Here is a 22323-nt window from a genome sequence, read left to right on the forward strand (position 1 = left end):
TAGTTAAGTTGTTGTAACATTATCCAATCGACACAAAATTGCTCACACTACATCAGAGCCCCTACTTGGACAGATCTATTAGTCTGTATGTAATAATACTGATGGCGCCACCTACTGGCAACAGGAAGTAAGCTTTGTTTTACAACTATCATTCGATTTACATAAAATGATCAGTATGATTTGCAATTGATAGCGTTGACCTTAATGACTATTAGCAGGCAAGGATCGACATCACGTGACGGACGCAGGAAGTCAAGCGTTTGTCCTTGCTGCAGTGCAAGAAATGCATACAACGCGGAGAGGTGCGCTTGGTCATCGATAGCTCTCTCCACCAACTGCAACAGGCTTCTTAAATGCCTGTGCTCGGGCCTTTTAGTGCTACAACATAGCCCTAATTTCTGATGAATGTTTTCCAACTTCACATAATTCAGACAGAGTAGTAAAATACAGGAAAAAGATAAATCAGTTTAATCTGACTTTTATTCATTTATGAAAGAAAGACTATTAAGCAGCAAGATCTGATGAATAACCTGGGCAAGGCACTGTCTGTCAATTTACAGTATTCATTATGTTTCAGTCTGTTTTTTGATTCAAGATATTGAGTAGCATCTTTTAATACATTTATTTTTCACTCGTGGTGACTGGAGTCCAAATGACACTCTGAGAATGTTAGAGGAAGGCTTCGGATACACGGTCAATCATTCAGTCTAGCATCATAGAAACTTAATGTCAAAAGCAGAGACACACAGAGAATGAGAAGTGTCCCATAACAGCAACAACTACATGTTTACATTTCATGGCAGATACATGAACTACTGCACATTATTACACACAAAGACACTGGATATCAAAAATGCATCCTGGCACAAATGACAGATGTTGATTCAATAACAGACATTATAATTAAAAAGAAATATTTATCACTACAATACTTTGTCCGTAGCAAAATAGTGTAAATAGATCTCAAATACTAAATTCTAAAAATCTATGAACTAGCTAAATTATTTACGTGGCAGAATGCCAAAAATTAATGGCACAAAGAAATGTTCTTTTTTATGCAAAATTGTATTTTGGTATATTATATTACCTTTCAATCAATATACCAGAAACAGGAATTCCATGTCACAGACTTGTTCCATCAGCTAACAGCCGCAGCACTGAGCTGTTTATTGACTTAATAATAAAATACTATTTTCAAAATGCTTTTCATTTTGAATCAAAAACTGTCCCCTCTGACTGAAATACTTCAAGACTTTGATCATACAAAAATATCCTCAGAGGTCTCCTTTTTTGCACCTTTATCATAACTGAAAAATCCCAATTACAAAATACACAAATGCAATTAAATACACACAGTATACCAATAATCAATAATGCATGTATTGGAAATAGCGCCCTCATAGGATAGCAGTTTTCTAAAGTTTTCCAGTGCATGATAAATGGAGTTATTTTTTATTTTATGCATCAAATTCTTGGGATATTTTGGAAAAATATCTCTGTCGAGAAGTTAAAACTAAACTCCAACTTTATTGGCATTTGTTCATTCAGAAAACCCAACTTAACAACTGATATTACAGTGTAATTCCTTCCCCAGTGCTGGTTGCATCAATGCAAAAGAGTCTAATTAATTGAATTATCAAACAACAGTTTCACTGATGAGCAGATCCTAAAAATTTAAATAAGTCACACAATTATTGTAAAGTTAAAATCAACTTCAAACTTTTTGAAATGAATGTTGCATTGAACTGATGACAACAAGGATTTACACTAAGTTACAGAAATAGTGACAACTGGAAGTGTTTATTTAATTTTGGTGATACAATTCAAATCTCTATTCTTCAGAGTATGTAGGATAAAAAAAATCTTATTCTTTACACACACCACTTTGCATTAGATATTTGCATCTTTAACCTAAATGAAATCTGTGTTTAATGTTGCATGTGAAAGTTAATTTGGGGTTTTAATTTTAGGATTTTCTTCGGAATTTTTTTTTCGAAGTTTTACAGATGTAAACTGAGTTGAAGGTGTCAAGAAATGTAACAACAAACAAAAGATGAAATCATTTGTAAATACTGTGATGTTTGTAACAGCTGTAAGATTCGCAATAGAGACAATTACAAAAGTAAATTCTAATTTTACAAAATATAATACTGCATGATGAATGCTTCAACCAAACACTTCAGTCGTTTCATCTGTTTTTGCTCATGTAGCCTACAGTGCATTTGATAAGTGTGTACAACTATGAGTCAAGGGATGAATATTATTGTCTGAAAAATCCAGCAGAAAAAAAGTTTCTAGGCACAGCTCACTAAAAATTTGGATTGCTCTGAGTCTTTGAAATTATGATAGAAAAATGTGACAGAAGTATATAAAGAAATCAAAAAATGCTAACTCAAGGTGTCATGGAATGAGGCGCGAGCCCGTTACTATAAATGCTACATAAACCCCTTTGTGAGGAATGCACTATAAAATACAGTATGTCCCTTTAAACCAGTGACTTGCCTAAATTCAAAGTTAGGAACGATAACAAATGGAATTTTCCAGATCCTTGTTTGTACGTTGTGCTGTGCTCGTGCAGCCACGTCATGTTATGGATCTTATTTATTTGCGCACAGAGAAAAAAAACAGCTTGAGTGAGGCAGGACTGCAGTCCAGGCAGAAAGGCCCAGCTGAATGGGCTTTTGCATCGGTGCATGCGTGCGTCACATCACATGCATTCAAACTCGTCGATGCGCTGTTTGGTGTTTCCTGACCGGATCTGTCTGAGGGTCTTGTACTTGTCTCGTCCAGCTTTCATGTTCTCTGCGTGGATCATGTCGTTCGCCGTTTTCTTGGTCTCGTCCCGAGCGTTGGCCAACTCTGAGCTCAAAGCCTAAAATACAGTCGTCGCCGTGTTAGTACAATGTTATTTTAGTGACTCGTTTTTTGCACTAACAATGTTTTGCCAGACTCAAAATGTAAAATTCTTTGACTAAGTGATCTGATTCATTTTTATATTGTTCTCCTTATGACTTGTCCTTAACTTTTAGTGCATCCACATTGATGTTGTATCACTGACAGACCAATAGCTATCAACCGTCATTTTACAACAGTAAACATTAATACCTTCTTTGCACTTTTTAATTATGTATACACATAAGATAAGAGCAACTTACGAGTAGATGTTTCTGCAAACGCTCATTCTTCTCAGCCTCAGTCATGCGCTCCTCTTCACTGCGGTCCTTGTACGTGACGGCAGAGGCAAAGTCGGCGCTGGCCTGGTCGCTGCTCTCGTCATTCTCGTCGTTTTCATTTTCCACGTTGAGGGGCTCCTGAACGTGAGCAGCCATCACTTTGATTTTAAGCTCTTCTTTGGTCTTCTCCAGGTCCTCCTGCACCTCGGTGGCCTGCGGCAACAATTAGTGGAGCGAGTATGAGAGCAAGTACAGAGAAGCGGATGATTAAACAACCCTCAAGTGGCGTCCACAGAACTGGTTTTAAGGGTTATAATGAATAAATAAAACTCTCCTTTACCTTATCCTGTATTTTTTCTAATTGTTTTCATATTGAAATGCATTTTTGTGTTAAAATTACATTAAAAGGGATTTTTAAGTGTAATATTTTGACAAAATGTATGTAGACCGCCTCTATTTTTATCTGTTGCTTTTCCTCCTGTTGTTTTGTTTTCAATTGCAAAGAGCACAACACAACACTTCTTGACCCCACTCTTGACCCTTTTGAAACTTTAGACCTCCGACTTGATTCAAATTCAGCATAAATCAGTGTTGCTTCGAGCTTTATGCTTAAAGCAGTGACAATGCTAACATGCTCATAATATTATTATCTTCTTGGTATCTTTATTTATCAAAGTAGCATTATAAATATGCTAATGCTAATCAATCAACTGCAAATGATCTAACTAATCGTTTCACTTCTATCAAGTTATTATTATTATTTAGGACATGATGAATTCATTTTTATTGTATTATTTCAGCCAGAAAGAGAAATCCAAAGATTGACTGACACTCTAATAAGACTCACTGTATCATCATTTTTCTTAATGCCATGTTTGCCCGTTTTGTTTTCTAAACTTGCTCGAGGGTTGGTGGAAAAACACAGCCAATTTAAAAGAGACTGGAACTTCCACTGAACGATTGCAAGCGTGGAAACCTCCACTTAGCGCACCAGTCCTTTATGAGCCAGGACATCATACTGGGGCAAAAGAGTTCAACAGGATTTCCTCCACACAAAGAGAACTGTCAGCACCACAAACACCGTGAGTCACACTGGCCAAAAACCGTGGAGGGGTGGGCCGGCACCCACGCTTTTTTACCAAAAAAGACATGAGGCGAGCGGGAAGCTTTCACCCCTCCCCCCCCGAAAAACACACACACAACAACAGGACACCAGGAATGTGTGTCCTCGCTGTGTCACAAGGGAGGGGCATTGTGATCAGCAGCACAATATCAGACAGATGCCTTTTCATTTGTATTTCCACTGTGATTATATAAAAGAAACAAGAATATGTGAGATCATTGTGCAAAAACTCTCTATTTATTTTACTAAATGTATTCATGTGATTATATTAATTTATATTACAACGTCATTTTTTGTGTGTTTAATCTTGAAGTTTTTGTGTTTCCAAACAATGAAATATTCATATTTTCACACGAAAAAAGACTTTTAAGTAATTTGCAATTAAACTTTTTATCTACAACAATCAAGTGAACACATTATACTCTTTAGAACTTAATTTTTTTAACTACAACTAAAATAAACAGCGGAGGACAACTGAACAATACTAAAGTAAATAGTAACTTAAACCGCACCTTGTGTTGCCACTGTGTCGCCTCATCTTCCTTCTTCTTTTTGGCGTCCTCCAGGAGGGAGATCTTTGAAGTCAGATCAGCCAACTCTGTGGCCTGAAACAAGGACATTTTATTTTATTATAGATATTGATATCTTAAGCCTGAGAACACACAATATTTCAGTCATCACATTCGCGCATCTGGCTGTTTAGCTTTAAAATGTGTGATAAGACAAATCGTTTTTGGATCACTGACCAGGTGTTCTTGGTTTTTCATCTGGTTCTCTGACTGCTGCATCAGAGCCATCTTGGCATCCTCAGCGCCCATCAGCTCAGACTCCAGACGTTCAGCCTCCTCCTGTGCTCGCTTCCTCTCATGCTCCAGCTCCAGGGCCTTGTGTGTTTGCTCCTCCAGCTCTGTGCACACACACACATTCACACACACAGAGGCACAACAGGTAAGTATCAGGTGAGAGAAACATGGCCACCGTTCATTACTGCACGACAACAGGTTTCTCTTGAACAACGACAAGTCACCCACCTTGCTGGGCTTTTTTTGTCTGCTCCTCAATCTGCTTCAATTTCTCAATTAATTCCTCCTTTTCCTGCTCAATCTTTTCCTTTTCCTTTTCAGCAACTTCTCGCTTCCTCTTCTCATTCTCCAGCAGAGCTCTGATTGACAGAATAAACAAAATACAAGATGTACTAAACAGTAATCAGGAGTCTCTCTCAAAAGTAGAACACATTAATTACAATTTTATACACAGAGTTTTTAAATAGTCACTACTTGTGCAAGAATCGCACAAAACCATCACACACAAGGCAGGGTTTCAGTGTTAGAATCAACAGCCTTTAGTTGTTGTGGCAAAAAACAAAACTGAACCTCTTCTTGCAAATATTTTTTTCTGGATATACTAAATGATCTAAAAGTCTAAAAGTCACACAGTGTGATCTTAAGAGTTAAGTGTCTGTCCTTTATTCTGACGAAAGCTTGTGACTCCTACCTTTCCATCTTCTTGTGATTCTTCTCCTCCCGAGCCTGAGCCTTCATCTGCTGCACTTCGATGGTGTCGGGTTTGCGGCGGCGCATGTACAGCTCGTGGTTGCCCATGCACAGAGCCAGAATGCGCTTGTTGATGCGCAGTCTTGGAGCATAGAATACAAAGTCCTGAAACAGCAACATGACAGGTTTTTTTATCAGAATTCAAACACAGTCCTTGAGTGTTTAGCTGTGGTACGTTGTTATTTTTTTGAGGGTTAACATACGGGAGCTTTTTTGTCAATTGGTTTAATGACAAACTTCTTGTCATTGAAGGAAATGTTCCGTATTTCACTCCAAGGAAATCCAATTTTGGGTGTCATCCTGTTGAAGAAAAGTGTGAAAGTTAAAAGTCAGGGTCAGCTGAATTAATCTGCATGGGAATCAGTGATCATACTGTACACCAATACTGTACTCACTTGTCATTCTGTTCATAAATGTTGAGTCCCAGTGCATCCACTCCCAACCACAGCTCTGTTCCCTTCTTATTCTTGATGTTGAAGTAGTTGACTCCATACATCTCAAGGTCCTGAGCGATCTTCAGATACTCCATCATGGATTCCTCTCTGTGGACAAATAAGATGCGCATTTAACTCCGGTCAGAAACAATCAGACAACACCGAGCTCCAGGTGGCAGGGATGTGTGAAATGTACAGTGACAAAGCCGAAAATAAGCTTTGACAAGAGTGTGACAATGAAGAGGAAAGAACAAGACACATATTTTCAAGGTTGTAGAGAGAGATTGTGACCTGGTGTTTGCATAAAGCTCCAAAGACCAAATGCCAGGCAACATCAGGTAACAATAGTGTCCCAAATGTACATTATAACAGGAGTGTAAAAGAGCATCTTGTTATGGCAATAACAGAACAACAGGGCTGAGATGTTTCTCTCCTGTCTGTGTGTGTGTGTGTGTGTACACATGTGTGCCCTTGGTTACCTCATCATGCTCTTGTGCTCTTCGTGCCACACCTGGATCCTCTCCTCCCACTGCTCCTTGTTGAGTTTGTGCTGGTCCAGGACTCTAAGAACATGAGACATCCGAGAGTCATGCATAAACACGCACACTGCCACAAAGGTGACATCATCGCTGTGTCAGACTGAAATGATGATCATGATGATGAAATCTGTGTTACCTCTGAGGGAGCAGCTGTTCACCGGACAGGTAGCCCGCTACGTGAACTTCCTTATTGTAGTCTGCGTACTTGGCCTGGACGGCGTAGGAGGCCAGCAGGACAGCCGTCTCTGGGGGGCAGTAGATGTCGTCATTTAAGATTCCCTCTTTCACCTGCAGGAAGAACAGCCGCTGCGTGGCATCCTGGATTAACTCCTCTGAAACATCCTCGGGGAAGAATTTGGCACGAAACTTAAACAGCAGCGGGCTTTCCTTCCTCACATCCTGGGCTGTCACCTAAAATAAAACGTGACAAAGGTGAGAGGTTACATTTCTGAAAATAGACCTGAGTCACAGAGAATAGTTCAATATTGACAAAGACGATCAAAAAGTGTAAAGTAAAAATGTAAAAAAGAGCTCACCTTCTTATTGAGCTTGAGCCATGTAGAAAAACCCTTTGTATCCTGGTATTGGAGTCCAAAGTACCAAACCTCCCGCAGCCCAATGGTCTTTACCACCTTGGAAAATAAAAGCAGAATCATTAATAATAATGTATTACTTATATAAGCAGACTATTACTGTGTCTCCACCTGACCTGTGTCAGATATTGTATGATACACAGAAACAAACAAAAATTAAAAAATCGTATCATTCAAAATTTCAGCTTCCAAATCATGTTCGATTCAAAAGTTTGTTCCCTTCATTGGAAAGACATCATATAACACTAGTCACGTCAAGAGTTGGACGTTTCTCATACCTGGTCAAAGAGCTGCTTTCCTGTTGTATTGGGCTGGATGGCGAACTCCAGCTCAGCATCCATCGTGGTGACTCTTACACTAATCTGAAGAGGAGAGCAAAGAATAAGAATGAGCCATTTTAAAAGGTGCACCATGTTCTTCTGGGCGGCTGTGGCTGAGGGGTAGAGCGGTCGTCCTCCAACCTGAAGGTCGGCGGTTCGATCCCCAGTCTGAACCATCTGCATGCCGAAGTGTCCTTGGGCAAGATGCTGAACCCTGAATGGCCCCCCATAGAATAACAAAGTGCTGCAAGTAGATGCACTGTATGAATGTGTGTGTGAATGGGTGAATGTGAAACTGTACTGTAAAGCGCTTTGAGTGGTCTTCATCAGACTAGAAAAGCGCTATATAAAAACAAATCCATTACCATTCTGGTCACTGGATGTGAATACTGTTTATATATCACATACACTATCTCTGTGTTAACATCAACCATCAAAAAGAGAAATCCCTGGGGATGAATGCAGGAATTTGTCTTTCACTGTCCTTGCCTTTTGCAAGAAACAGCATTTTTTTTACATCTTCGCAGATTTTCAAGGGAATAATTTAAAGATCTCGATGAAATTAATCAGACATATAGGGATCTTCATGAGTGAGTGTAAATTGGTGCGGTTTGATTGAATTTAAGGGGTCTGTCGGGCCCTGGCAGCGATATACGCTGCACTAAGACATTGTGGTTGGCTCATGTGGTTTTATGTGTCTCAAAGAAACTGAATTGTATTTACTTCTTTGCTTATCACTTTTATGTATTGTTTCTGCAATTTTTTCTTCTCTTTTTTCAAAACAACTTAGTTAAACTTAGTACCCTCATGGGTGAATGCACTTATTATCAGTCGCCATCTGGACTTAACACTTATCTACCATTCTTGGGAAATATTCATGCTTAAAATAAATAATGTTTTTTTTACTTCAAGTCCCTAATCACACTGGTTAATCAACAGCGGAAGTAAAAACATTAATAGATCTTATAAGCCCTTAACTTTCTACACACATGGTTTGATTTTTGATTGACTCAGGTAGAAGCAAATGCTTATATATGACTGCCTTTATTCTTTAAAATTAAGCTACCCTCCAGAAATATATAAAGAAAAGACATTTCACATTTGTAGCCTTAAAAAATCTATTTGTCAAACATTCTTTCAGAAACCAAAAGTCAGATAAATAAATCAAGCATCAACCCTAACTACACACACACACCCTATCTATATAGAGGGATCATGTGTCTTGGTTCCACACCGTGTCTGATAAATGTATGAGTGTGGCTGCGTCTCAGTATAGAACTTATCTACAGGAAGTGACCACATCCTCTAGTGCCTGCGCCTTGTGAGGCACCGCTGCCGCTGTAGCTGCTGCCGAACACTGAGCTCTCTTGAGTCGTCTACTTCCTGCCATGTATCATGCAGCCTGTCAGCTTAATGCTAAGCTAGGGACACACTGTGAAGTAGGTCTGCTGCCTCTTCAGGTAAAATGCTCCTGTATGCAGTGAGGCACCCTTTTATTTAGGTGGCTTGAAATGTTGAATACATGTATTTTAACCCCAGCATTCCCCTCTGTAGGAGGAATAAATTGACTCTGTGTTAAACAGACTGTGTAGGCATTTCTCCTTTTCTCTGTCCTCTTAGAGGCTGCATGCACATCTATTGGGAAATAACTGCGCAGGCTGAGGCCCACGCCTGCACTCAACAACAATGGTATGCATTATCTCCTAGTTACGAGCTGATTAGAGTTGCGTTCTTTACCATTTATGTCAGCAGGACCCCATTTACTGCTCAAGACACTTGCCCCTCTGTCACTTCCTGTCATCACCTGCAGTTTAAATTGTACTGAAACGCACATTCTGGCCTCGTGCGGAACAGCACAGATGTCTAGAGTCATTTAGACAAACAAACAAATCTTTACACAACTCAGACCCTAGAGATGAACATTTTCCCACAAATTCAGATAAGAGTTCAGCTTGAGACTACCCTGCTTAGGTGTAAGCACTTTCATTTCCTGAGTCTGAGTGGATATCATGAAAAAGGAACTGCACTCTTGAATGTTCTGCCTGGTTAGGGTGTGTCTCTCATGCCCAGAATAAAAAAAAAACAGGACCCACTATTATTAGAACATGCTCAGTAACACCCTTCTCAGACCCACGTGTCTGTTTCCATGACCTGTTCTACACAGGGGTTTTTTATCATTCCAAAACTATACTAAGTTTCTCAACTTTCAACGGGCTACATATCTATTGGTAATAAGAAACAGTTCTGGGACTGAATTTGCTTCATGATAAGTAATTGGTTTATTGAATGATTTATTGAGTACAGAGCTTTATTTGAGAACCCTGTGTTTCCCTGACTGCCTGGGACTTCATGATATTTTTAACATCTGCTTCATCCCAACTATTACTTTATCCTTAGACACCCGATGATCTAACTGGTCTTTGATTTATCAAACTAACGTATCTCTTTATGAGGCTGTACTTTAGTGCAGTGCTTTTTACAATGGTTTCATGTTGATGTTCAGCAGATTCAACATATACTATGTTCAGCATTTTAGTTTGGGTTTTAGTGTTGCTAAAAATCTATTTAATTCAAAAATATGCACAGTAAGAAGACACAATTTTACCATTTCATTCAATTGGCCAATGGAAGAAAGGCTAAAACAGAAACCATGAGAGCTGCATGACCGAATCAACCCGTCAAGAGAGAAAATGTTAAGTACTGACTGTTGTTTGTAGGGAGTGGACAACTTTGTTTTATAATTATATGATTATTTACTTCAATGATGGAGATGACAACCCAAGAGTGAACTCTCACAAACAACTTAAACTCACCAGGGAGGTGACTCAAAGTTGCAGAAAAGCTCTGAAACTGTGATAAAGTATTTTTTAGCATACTATTATACTATTTTCATCCGTTTTGGTATGGTCCGTGTTGCATCCACTAACATGGAGGGCGTGGGGGTCATGGCCTATACTGCAACCAGCCACCAGGGGATCATCAAAGTATTTTGGCTTCACTTTTGGCTTGTTCATCCTTATATACACTTTAAGCTAACCACCCATAGCTAGTGTTATCTCAGTTCAAAGCCACAATCCCTCCAACTAAAGCCAAGACAACAAAAGAGATATGACTAAGTTGTTAAGGATGGCCCCAAGCACAAAGAACAATACTCCTGGTTAAATACTACCCAACCTGCTCCCCAAAGATGTCTAGTGTAACAATACAAGGGCACATCTCTTTATGAGTGGTCGACTGAGCACCGTCAGAGTATCTAAACATATGATGAATTATAAATCCGAGTCATACTTCCGAGTCATTCCGTCCCTAACAGTCATACAAGGTCAGCAAATAGGGTCAACAAGTCCTGAACAATGGATCCACCCTGGTAACCAGAGCAACCGTGCTGACAACCCACCGCTGCCTCAGCTTATCTGAGAGACAAACAGCACAAACACACAAGCTAATGGGCTCACGTCGAACAGTTATGTTAAAAATGTGCCGTTAGTGTTTGAAAAATCTCTCAGCTATCTTTGTCTCTGCCAGCCACTTACATCATGTCAACAGTTTATGAAATGCAAAGCTGAATTTGAAGTGTGAAAATGAGATGGTGTTGTGATTGTTAGGATGTGGTTCAAAGCAAATAATATTCATGTAGAAAGATAATTATCCTCTACAGGATGTACATCTCTCTTTACTAGAATACTGACTTAAGAGTAAGACTGCAGAAAATACGTAAGCAGCTAACAAATTTCAAATTTTTGGGTAAAAGGCAGGTTGAGTTTAGAACAAAAAATGTATTTTAAGAGTGCTGCCCTAATTTACATCTGCAGACAGATGTTGGTGGCTGAAGAGAACACACAGGGTGACAGGAAAGGGGGAGGATGAAGAAGAGGATGTGGTTTTTGTCTGAGTGGGGGACAGAACACATCTTTTTGACCTGATTCCCACGTTCATTAGATGTCCCTCTCAGCATAATGAAATAGCCTCTAGTCATAGACACTGCTGCTTCATCCTCTACCATAAGCTGCATTCTGTTGACAACTCACATAATCAGTGTGTTCGCCTCACTTGACATTTTTCATTACCAAATGTATGTTTCCTTACATTTTCCAATCCTGATTCCTACAGTGTTTTGTCTGTAGTAATGATTCCTACTCATTCTAGTAGATTTCAGCCCATATTTTAGCTGGTCAGTGGTATTTACTTCATCCAACATATTAACTGGGGCACGTACACAGCAGCGGATCGAGGTGGTCTGTGCTGAGGGAATCTGGATCATCAGCAGATCCAGTGCAGGAAACCAAGGTTACGCATAAAGAGATATGACACTGATACAAATCACATGCAGCATCTGTCTGCAATGTGTTCACTTGACTGCTTTGCTTAAAAGATTATTTTATTGTAAACAGTTTGAGCCTTGTTTGCTCAAGGGTTGTACTCTATACTATATTATAATTACAGCCAATCAATCAAAATGTATTAATCTGCCAAACCACTGTAATATGTAACGGACACCATCTACAACAGACGATTATTAGACAAAGTATTAGAAGGTTTAACTAAAAATGATGACCAATACATTAAAAAAAATAAACAGAAAATGAGGATGAGAATCAATCAAAATCAATAACAACAAAGTACTTACTGTCAGAAGTTTGACTTTCTCATAATGTCAGCACAGAAAACATTAAACTAGCGACGTGCATGAAAACCCCTGAAGTCCTGATTGTAGTTTGTGCACCACTTGTACCTTCTACACACTGTTAATCTGCTCTGCAATGTACTTCTACACACTCATTTAATCCCCTACTCAAATACCTCTGGCTTTTTCCATTGACCATTTCTCCATAGACACACCTTTTAAAAGGACCTGCTAACAAGAAAACTGCATCTGCTGAAATGGTAAGTTATGCTTGAGTTTTGCTTGGTAATAATTATAATTCACTGTATCTGTATTTGTGGATAGAAAAGTATTATTGTGATTAACTTCATTCACCAGGAGAACTGGTTTCTAAAACAGGCCGACGGCTGGAGTAAATTGTTCTATTCTGAACAGAAGGAAAGAAAATAAGAGCAAACTATAAATGTCCATTCAGCAACATAGTTTGGTAAACTAGAAAATAGCAATTAAACCAAAAGGTAATAATGTTTTGTGTTTCTATCGTGTTTGAGCAATATTAAAACTAAAATAATTTTGAGTAAAAAAAAAGTTAAGAAGGCCGTTAATAATCTGTAAATGCAAATCCTTAAATTAAATCTAAACTAATACAGCTCCTTGTGGATGTAAATTAGGACTTTAGATTCTGACAAACACATGTCTAGAGCAAATCCTGCACTTGTAGCAGTACTGTAATGCAGTCTAAAGGGGAGCCTGGCTTCTGACTACCACGCTGGGGGAAGCAGGGAGGAGAGCACACAAGACCGTGATGTGAAAGTCCATATAAGGCTGCAGGCGAGGAAATTAGCAGAAAGGAACTGATGTAAGCGCAGAAACCTTGAGTCACAACATGACTTCCTTGGGAAACCGAGGCTCTGCCAAGGGGAGTCCAGCCAAGGCAGAGTTTCTCAATAATTACTGCTTTTGTGAACTGTCAAATTATTTTGTATTTAACTCAAAACACTGAATAAATAATCTATGTTTGAAAAAAAAACAGGAAATGAAAACATTTAGTGGAAAAAAAACAATTTTAAGCCATGAGTCTCTCTATTCTCCGTGGCAGCTTGCTGTGGATGTACTGGGATCAAACTGGGAACACAACTTCGACTGAGTATTTGCTGAATCAGTATCGAGCTTCCTCCTTTTCACACGCAAGTTCACGTGGCGCAGCAAGCTTTAATAAAGGAAACAAAACCCTTCAGTGTTGCAATAACACGTCCACCAGGTGCAATGATCTCAGAAAGAAATAACTCTGTAACTTAATATAGTCTAATGTGCTTTTGGCTTTGCTGCACTTGCACAAAAGTAAGAAAATACTGATCTCCTCACTTCGCTCTCTAGTTTATATATCAGGTTACGTATTAGTAAATATAAAGCTTTCTGTCCAACACATCTATTCTTTCCATCACTAGTTTCCCCTTTTTTCTTACTCTCCACTGTGTGTAGGCTGAGATATCTGCAACAGAGCTGCACTGACGCTGCAGTGGGCCTGTGCTCATGTACTGACTGTGACTGCCAAACAGCTTCTACTGAGCTGTTACTGCAGTAGCTGCGGCACATTCAGTATTGTACGTTGCTACCCTGGGGTTGTTGAGGCGAACAGCGTCTCAGCTGCGCCCTCCAGAGATTTGGCACAAAGGCCGACATTAAGTGGAGGACTAAAAATATGTCAAGATCAAATCAAACGTGTACAGTTAAAAAAAATTACAATAAGGTTTATGTGTGACAGCAAGAACTCCTAAAAGTCCCTTTCAAAGAATTACAATATCAACCGACTATAATTCTTATCAATAAGGCAGCGTTGCTCAAATATATTTGGGATGCAATCGTTTTTCTTTCACTTAAAATCACCATAATGTTGCTACTTTATTGCAAATAACTACTTATTAATCTGTAGCTTTAACTACTCTGCAATTTACCTTCCGTACAAAAAGTGACTGAAACTATATGTTGAAATGCTGACGTGATTAGAGGAATTCCTCTGGGCACTAAATGCCAGGATGCTATATAACATATTTCTGGCTGTCAGCTTGAAAATATGTGGAGGAAGTACAGTAGTCGTAGAAACAATACCACAGGAAGAGAACAGGTACAACCCTTTTATTCTTTCTTTAAGTGTAGGAGTTCACAAGTCCATTGTCATGATAAGTCAATAGTAATAAATGTTCATGTATTTTAAGTTAGTTACAATATCACTGAAATGTGCAAATAATGAAAGCTCTATAAGAAGCACTAGTATCACATACGATAAGTTAAAAGACAACCAAAAACAGTATAGTCAAGGGTAATTAACCTAAAGCAGGAAATCAGAACATAATACACTGATTTGGTGAATTACTTTCTATCTGTGTAAATGGCTTAAGGTGAGGATCACATTCTCATTCGTGTCTATTTCTGTAACTTCCTGTTCCTTTCATTATCACAGTTTGCACGTGGGTATCACCTCCCACATTAGGGCCATACTGACACTTTGTGCCATATCAATTTTAATAAAGTTTAGAGAAGAGGAAGATACAGTCAAAGTTCCTCATAGTTTATGAAGCGCATTAGTAAAATCTGAGCCCCTAAATAATAAAATGAGGAATCCAATGTAGAAATAAATTAGACAAATATTAAAATAAAATTTGAATGTATATAAAGATGTATAGATAAGACACTGGCCCCTGTAGGGTGACAATCAGTAGCAGTGAGCCACTGGATAAAGTACACAGTAAAAATGCATCTGCTATATTGCCCTCTGTTCAAACCCCACTGTAGAAATGACGAGTGACTGCACACAGATTGCACAGCTCCTGTATTATCACCTCAATTCAAGAAGCATGGTGTCAAAGGCCCACAGACACAGACACAGACACACAGACACACAGACACACACCCTCAACCGGGCCAAACAGAGGAGAGATGGGGTTGGAACCAGGTTGGAACCCACTTTCACTTCTTGTTGGGTGAAGGCCTGAGCTGAAATCTGAGCCTTTGATTAAAAAGGAGAGTGAATCAGTGTGTTTTGGTGGTGGTGGTGGTGCCCCCTTCTCTTCTCTTTGTTCAGAGCCCACCCAGCAGCACACATCCCCCCCCAAGCTGTGGGTGCTTCTCCTCCAGGACCGATACAAACCTGTCCTCCTCCCTTATCACACACACTTAATGAGATAATGGCTCTAAAAGCGTCACGTCCCTGTGTTAAATCTGGCTCGGGGAGCTCCAGACAATGAGCAGCACAGAGCCGGGTCCTGTCCCGGTGACACCTCCCATCCCTGCCCGGCGAGAGGAGGCCGGCCTCGGCAGGACTAGCTCCGAGGCTACCGCAGGCCCCACCGCACCAGCCCGGAGGATGAACAGGACTCCTGCATGTCGAGCTGCTGACTAGAGCTCGGTCACGTTTCACCGTTTCCAGCCTGAATCAATGCTCTCATTTAAACCCGCTAATTCGTAATGGAGCGGGCGGGCGGGAGGGCGCACGTGCACGCGCACACAACTAACGGAAAGTACCCCGGCGTGAGTTGGGATGGAACGGATTTAAAACAAGGGCGTAAAATGAACCGAGAATCCGCTTTATTGTTACGTTAATGTTACGTTAATTTAACGTATCAATGGAAACACTCAGTCACGAAGCAGCAGGGAGAGAACAGAGGCAGGAACTCATTGTTTAAACGGGAATTCAGGACAATAAGGTCGATTTGGTTTCTTACCGTTTTCGGCATCTTTCCTTTCCTTTCACGTCCGCTTCACCGAGAAATGGGGTTTCGACTTTATTCAAAGAGACGAGGAGTCAGCGCTAGAGCAGCAGAAAACTTTTTCCCATCAGAACAACGGCGCCAAACAAACGTCTTCCGTCTCCAGGAAACTACCCAGCGCTACTCTCACAGCAGAAGAAGAAGAAGAAGAAGAAGCGGAGGAAGAAGAGGAGCCGCCTTCAACCGTGGAAATGTCGTGATTTCTCCTCCTTTGTTTCGCCTCTCAGTGAAATGGACCGGAGCTGGATTTCCTGCTAACGGTACCACAGACTGTAGAAACCACACCCAGCAGGCCGATGACAGGACAGCAGGACGGAGACACAGCTCCACAGCAGAGACTCCGCCCGCCGCCGCCTCGTCATGGCTGCTGCTGCTGCTCTGCTGCTGCTCTGCTGCTGCTGAACAGACTCGACCCGCTGGAGAAAGTTCAGCTGCACTCTCACTGCTCGATCCCTCTGTTCTCCCAGGCCCTGCATCACAAGAACACTTCTACATGGAAGGATGCATTAACGTGGACTCTACCAATACCACACTGGCACAGAGCCACACATGAGGGGCACAGTTTAATCCCTGCAGTATTACTGTCCATGAGTTTAACGGTTTATGCAGTTTGCCATCAGCTAACACACACTTTATAATGCTGATACGAGTACAAGGAGATATAAATCTACTACATATTGGCTACCTTATACAGTATATTCAAAACAGTATGGTACACAGCATCCATCTGGTTATCTCTGCTTTACACTTACTATAATATAAACCATGCAATTATACAATTAGAAGTGCAATTACTTCGAAAATACGTTATTAACACAGCTAACACAAACTATATAATATCGATACAAGTACATTAAGATATACATCCACTACATATTGGCTACCTCACACAGTATATTCAAAACAGTATGGTATACACCATCCCTCTGGTTATCTCTGCTTTGCACCAACTAGAAAACAAACAATACATTTCAAAAAGGCCTAAGAAGTGCAATTACTTAACTGCAATTATACTATAACTGTAGAAGTCCATGGTTTCAAGGTTTCATGCACTTTGCTAACAGCTAACACAAACTATGATATTGATAAAAGTACATGGAAATGTAAAGGTACTAAACATTGGCTACCTGATACAAAATATGTTATACAGAATATGTTATACAGTATATTAAAAACAGTATGATACACGATATCCCTCTTGATATCTCTGCTTTACACACACACAACACAAACAATACAATGATGCAAAAAATATGCACTAAGGCTTAAGAAGTGTAATTAGCCTCTATAATATATTTGCTAACAGCTAACATACTCTATAATATATAATACAATGATAAAAGTCTGTTTAGATGGAGATTCAAAATACATGTTGTCTCCCTCATAATTTGAATAGAGTATGATAAACACAATTTTTCTGCATTACACAACCAGGAAACAAAACTAAAAGGACGCAGAAATGTGCACTAAGGTCCAAGAGGTGCATTAACTTCTATTTTATATGTTAACCACTGTAACAGTAGTGGCTCAGGATATTTAAGGGTTTAGGCAGCTTGTTAACAGATAAATCCTTAATAGATAATAATGATAAAGTATTTTTAGATGGTGATATAAACCTACTTTTGTGAATAAACTAGCACTATTTACTCTGTTTACATTCTGGTAGGTTACACTCATCTTTTCAATGAACCTCTTTACGTTTATCTGATGAGATGAGATAGTCATAATGTACGTCAAGAATATTACAAAGATAAATATATATATTTGAATCACATATGGTATTTACCTCATAGTGGCAACCTCTTATCTTTTTAACTTATACAGTAAAGCAAGGGAAATTATGTTATTATCATAATCATAGTTTCCCTTCTGTAAAGTTGGGTTAACTGAGGTTGAATGTAAGTCAGCACAATTGTCAGAGGTCTAGTTCCAGCTTTCACACAAGGGCGTAGGTTTGATCACAGAAGTGGGCGAAAGTGGTTGTGCTTTGTGTTCCTTTTTTTTATCTACCAGAAAATAACAAGTTAACAACTTTTTCCATAACAATGTTGCTATACCTGTTATGTCCTTCATAGAGACATGATACTTGTAATACTACTATTTGTATGATATTCTTTGACAAAAACCTCAAACTCTTGTTTACAATGTAAAAAATAAACATTTAAACTCAATAAATAATGGTTTATTTATTGATGATCACTACTTGTGTTTGTTGGGAGGTTTATGAAAATAAAAGCAGGTCATTTATTTTTTGTTTTATTTAATTTTTTCTATGACCTGGAAATGCAGAAGCATTGAGCGGCTTTTTTGCAGCTCTGAGTCTGTGGTCGTCCTCGAGCCGCAGTTTGTATGTTTCCTGAGACACTGAATCCGGGGTCAAACCGAGTCTGCGAAACACTTCTCTCTCTCTCTGCTTCTTGTAAAGCTCAAATGCTGAAGAGTGTGAACTGAAAGTGGCTTAGATGAGCAGTTTCACATTCGACTCAGGGCTTATCCCATCAAGAGTTTGATAGTTGGACTGTGAGAGAACAGGGGTTAATGGTCTCTCAGTGAATTAATCAAAATAAATCTATGAACCCCTCGTTGGAATTGCACCCATGCTTTCCCATGTGAGCTATCAGAGCAGACAGACACAAACTAACAGAGCGGCCAAATTGCAGCTGCCAGAACCGCAAAGAAAAGAGGAATGTCAAGGGTTAGAGCTTCGATAACAACAAATTACAATGTAATGTAGAATGCACCAACACTTTATGACACATATTTACACTCGGAATGTGCCAACTAGTTTTCAGTGAGGCAGAAGCAGAGATAATAGCATTTATTTTAGTGAAATCTAGCTAGATTATATTGAACTACCATAAATATCAAAATATATAATTGATATACTATTACCACACAAATTACCAAGTATTTTTGAAATATTTGTTGTGGTGCATAGGAAAAATAATTTAGCACTCCACCACAGAATTCCAGCTGGGCTGTGGTTACCAGGGTGGCAGTGGGCTATGAGAGTGACCCCTCATGCCCCGTGGAGCCATAAATAAACTGCCTGACACTGGACAGAAATGCTTCTTAAAAGGCCGACCCCGATCACCCACAACAGTTTTGCGCTTATTAAAAATTAATTTATCCCTGTCCGAGAAACAGCTGGCCTAAACCGCGTCACATAACATTTCCTTCACTTAGTCCAGACTGTACATCGTGATAGAGACGAGGCTTCTGGCCTTTCGACTTTTATAAATCAAGATTTGTCTTTCTTAATGTTGCTTTACTCATAAAATGCATTTTGTTGCACGTGCTAATAAATGCCTGATGCTTTATAACTCAGTCACGACATCTAGCCCATGCTGCTCTAGATGAAACTTCATGCTTGATCACACCACTTAAAAAAATTGTGGTCAACACTTTCTACACTTGTGCGCCTCCTTTTCACAGCAGCTAAAAAAACACTTGCTGCTCAACACCTGCTGCACCGGGTCCGTGTCACAGAGCATTTTAGTTCATGCCTAATCAGTGAATTTGACTAAGTGACTCTATCCAGCAACGTTTTCTTCCTGTGGGTTAGTTTGTAAGCAGGGTTACACAGCCACTTGAAAGATTACTGAGAAACTTACTGGAAGTATGTGCTAGGAATCATGACATTTTTGTGTGGATCTGGATGAGGGGGCAGATCTAGGAATTTTGTATTACTTTCTTAAACGTCATGAGATAAAGCCTTTTTGGACATTTTCCCAGGTTCATGGAGATTGATGAAAAACAAACTGTCACATTTAGGGAACTATTTGTGTTTGAAATTTGGTCAAGCTTGATGGATTTTAAGGGAAATGCTGGGCCTTGGCAGAGGCAGGATCTCTACCCAGTGGCATTGTAGTTAAAAAACTTTGTTTTAGCTTGTGTCCAAGATGTTGCTTAAACTGTAGCCTCAACACAGTGTATGGCATCCGACAAGAGAATGACCTTTAGGCTATCTGTATATTAAAATGTCAACTTCCAATGGATATGTATGCAAAAATGAGCAATCGTAAAAAGATGACAACTAAAGTTTAATGATTAGTAGATGAAGGAGTCCCTGGAGACTGCCTGTGCTGTGCTCTCTCTGGGGGTATTGAAGCATCAGAGATTGCACTGCACTTGTATGATGACTCATCTCTTCACTCACAGGGCAGGACGACCTCCAGGAGTCTCAACTCACTAAATGAGTTGGTTTTTTTTGCAGGGTTGCAGTGTCTCTGTGGTGTTCAAAAAATGTTAAATATCATAGTTAAAGATTATGTGTTGCAAAAAGAGGTCGTCTGGGATTCTGTGTTATCTCCAGCTACATCATTCTGGTCTTTAGGAATCTGATTTTAAAACCAATCCTTTTTTTTAAGGTCGTTTAAACTTTGAAGACGTGTTAACATTTCATGAAGTGCTAACATACGTGTAGGCTACAGCGCTCTCATTATGATGTGGTACATGTCAGCATCATACACGCAGATTAGAATGCTTTAATGTGTTAGTTATCAAATGTAACAGGGTGTTTTAGTATCACTTCCACTCGTGAAATCATGAGTTCAATGACACATGCACTGAGCTGTGACACCGATTAACCAGCAGATGGAGCCACAGCAGCTGCACATATAAAGGGCACTGGAAATATCCCCTCTTCTATACATCCAAAAAATTTGCACTGAGAAGGAAGAAAACACTCATGTCGTTTATGATCTACGTTACTCGTTATTTATCTACCTTCTTAAAATAGACGATGGATACTTTTCAATAACCAACCATGTCAACTATCATGGGGAAGGCATTTTATTGTTTAACTGACGTAAATAACGAATTTAAGATGTGTTATAGTGATTGAATAGGTTTGATTCCCAGTAACTGAAGAATAATTACTAGATATGTTCTCACATTTCTTCACACCACACACAAAACTATTTTTAAAGTGTGATGCTCTTCTTTGGTTACATGGAAAACTGAACATGCCACACACATCTTAGATTGTGTTTGTTACATCTGGTATCTTGGATCACTAGAAATAAAAACAATGTAAAAAACACAGCTTGAACAGTTTTTTCTTTATTTATGGAGAGAAACACATTTTGTCATTAAGACTTACATTTTGTTTGAGCCCACAGACCCAAATAATCTATCCTTATATATTTTGGTCTATAAAAGCAACTTCCTCCAGTTAATGTGGATTACAATACTGCAGATCATCACAACACAAAAAAAACTTGCTTTTTATATTTCCCTTTTCACATCGCAGACACACACGGTCTGTAGTAGACCAACACAACTTCAGAAAGGTAACCCCTCCATTTCTCAGAACTTGAAAACAACCAAGTGATTTAAAATGTCTGTAACCTGAGTATTACACTGTTTATATGTACAGTCAGTGTTCACATGTGTGCGCCTCTGTCAAAGCATTTTCTGCACCAACTATTAAATTTGTGAACTATACTGTTATACACTAAATAACCTGTTTGTGTTTGTTCCAATTATCACTTTGGTCTTGATCTTAGCCATTAACAACCGATTCTCTTCTTAAAGTAATGTTATCAGTGTTGGAAATAGCAGTGGTCAAATGCTAACTGTCCTCAGACACCAAAAATCGTTAACTTACAATTGGTGAATAACTCAATATTAATCACATTTCAACACAGCTTTGCTCTGCCAACATACAGGGTTAGTCATTAAAATCTACTGCCAAACACTTCAATGAATTTAGGTCTGAAAAGGATCAGGATCTTGAAAGAACATGAAACATAAATCTGAGTAGAAACTGACACTGAATTTAACAGCCAGCATCAGGCTGCCTGTGATACACTCATCTGCTTCATGCTGATAGTGTGGTGACGTCATTTGGCTCCCAACCATCCGCCAATCACAGATTGAAGTGTTTCTTATTCTTTTAACCGTTTTTCAAATGTCAGACTAGACACAGGATTGTGTTTGGTGTTAATTTACTCTTAGTTTATAGTACATCAAAAAGAAATCCTTTTGTCCTTCGACATATATAAGTCATTCCATGACAACCCGTGAGTTGAAATGTAAAAATTTACATTTGACAAAGCCACCCAAGAAAAACTTTGGCATGTTAATTATAGGCAAAATATATTCAAAAATATTGAAATTCTGATTAAAATAGCATAAAGCAGAGACGTCAGCTAAGAGGAACTCGATGCACTTGTCCAAGGTGCACAGGGTACAACACATGAAATGATTTAGGT

General features: G+C 39.2%; 1 protein-coding gene across 2 annotated transcripts; it reads right to left on the bottom strand.

The window, feature by feature from the left end:
* Positions 1–462: 462 nt before the first annotated feature.
* On the bottom strand, positions 463–16403 carry LOC133019269 (moesin-like). Of its 2 annotated transcripts, XM_061085679.1 has the most exons (13): positions 16061–16403; positions 7694–7777; positions 7359–7454; positions 6959–7233; positions 6763–6846; positions 6245–6391; positions 6053–6149; positions 5791–5954; positions 5328–5458; positions 5043–5203; positions 4809–4901; positions 3156–3386; positions 463–2872 (listed from the first exon to the last, which is right to left on the bottom strand). In XM_061085679.1, the coding sequence occupies exons 1-13, from the start codon at positions 16070–16072 to the stop codon at positions 2708–2710; spliced, it is 1740 nt and encodes a 579-aa protein (XP_060941662.1). In that variant the 5' UTR covers positions 16073–16403; the 3' UTR covers positions 463–2707. The 2 variants fall into 2 exon arrangements, with proteins under 2 accessions (XP_060941662.1, XP_060941663.1); XM_061085680.1 differs by lacking the exons at positions 6959–7233; positions 7359–7454; positions 16061–16403 and having other exon boundaries at positions 7694–7752.
* Positions 16404–22323: the final 5920 nt, after the last annotated feature.

This window comes from Limanda limanda, chromosome 14 (assembly GCF_963576545.1).
Source record: "Limanda limanda chromosome 14, fLimLim1.1, whole genome shotgun sequence".
In the NCBI taxonomy this organism is placed as follows: domain Eukaryota; kingdom Metazoa; phylum Chordata; class Actinopteri; order Pleuronectiformes; family Pleuronectidae; genus Limanda; species Limanda limanda.

Excerpts from the sequence above, each read along its gene's own strand:
- LOC133019269 (XM_061085679.1), bottom strand. Across the intron at positions 6,150-6,244 it reads ATTTATGAACAGAATGACAA|GATGACACCCAAAATTGGAT; the intron begins GTGAGTACAGTA and ends TTTCTTCAACAG. Across the intron at positions 5,204-5,327 it reads GACAAAAAAAGCCCAGCAAG|AGCTGGAGGAGCAAACACAC; the intron begins GTGGGTGACTTG and ends GTGTGTGCACAG.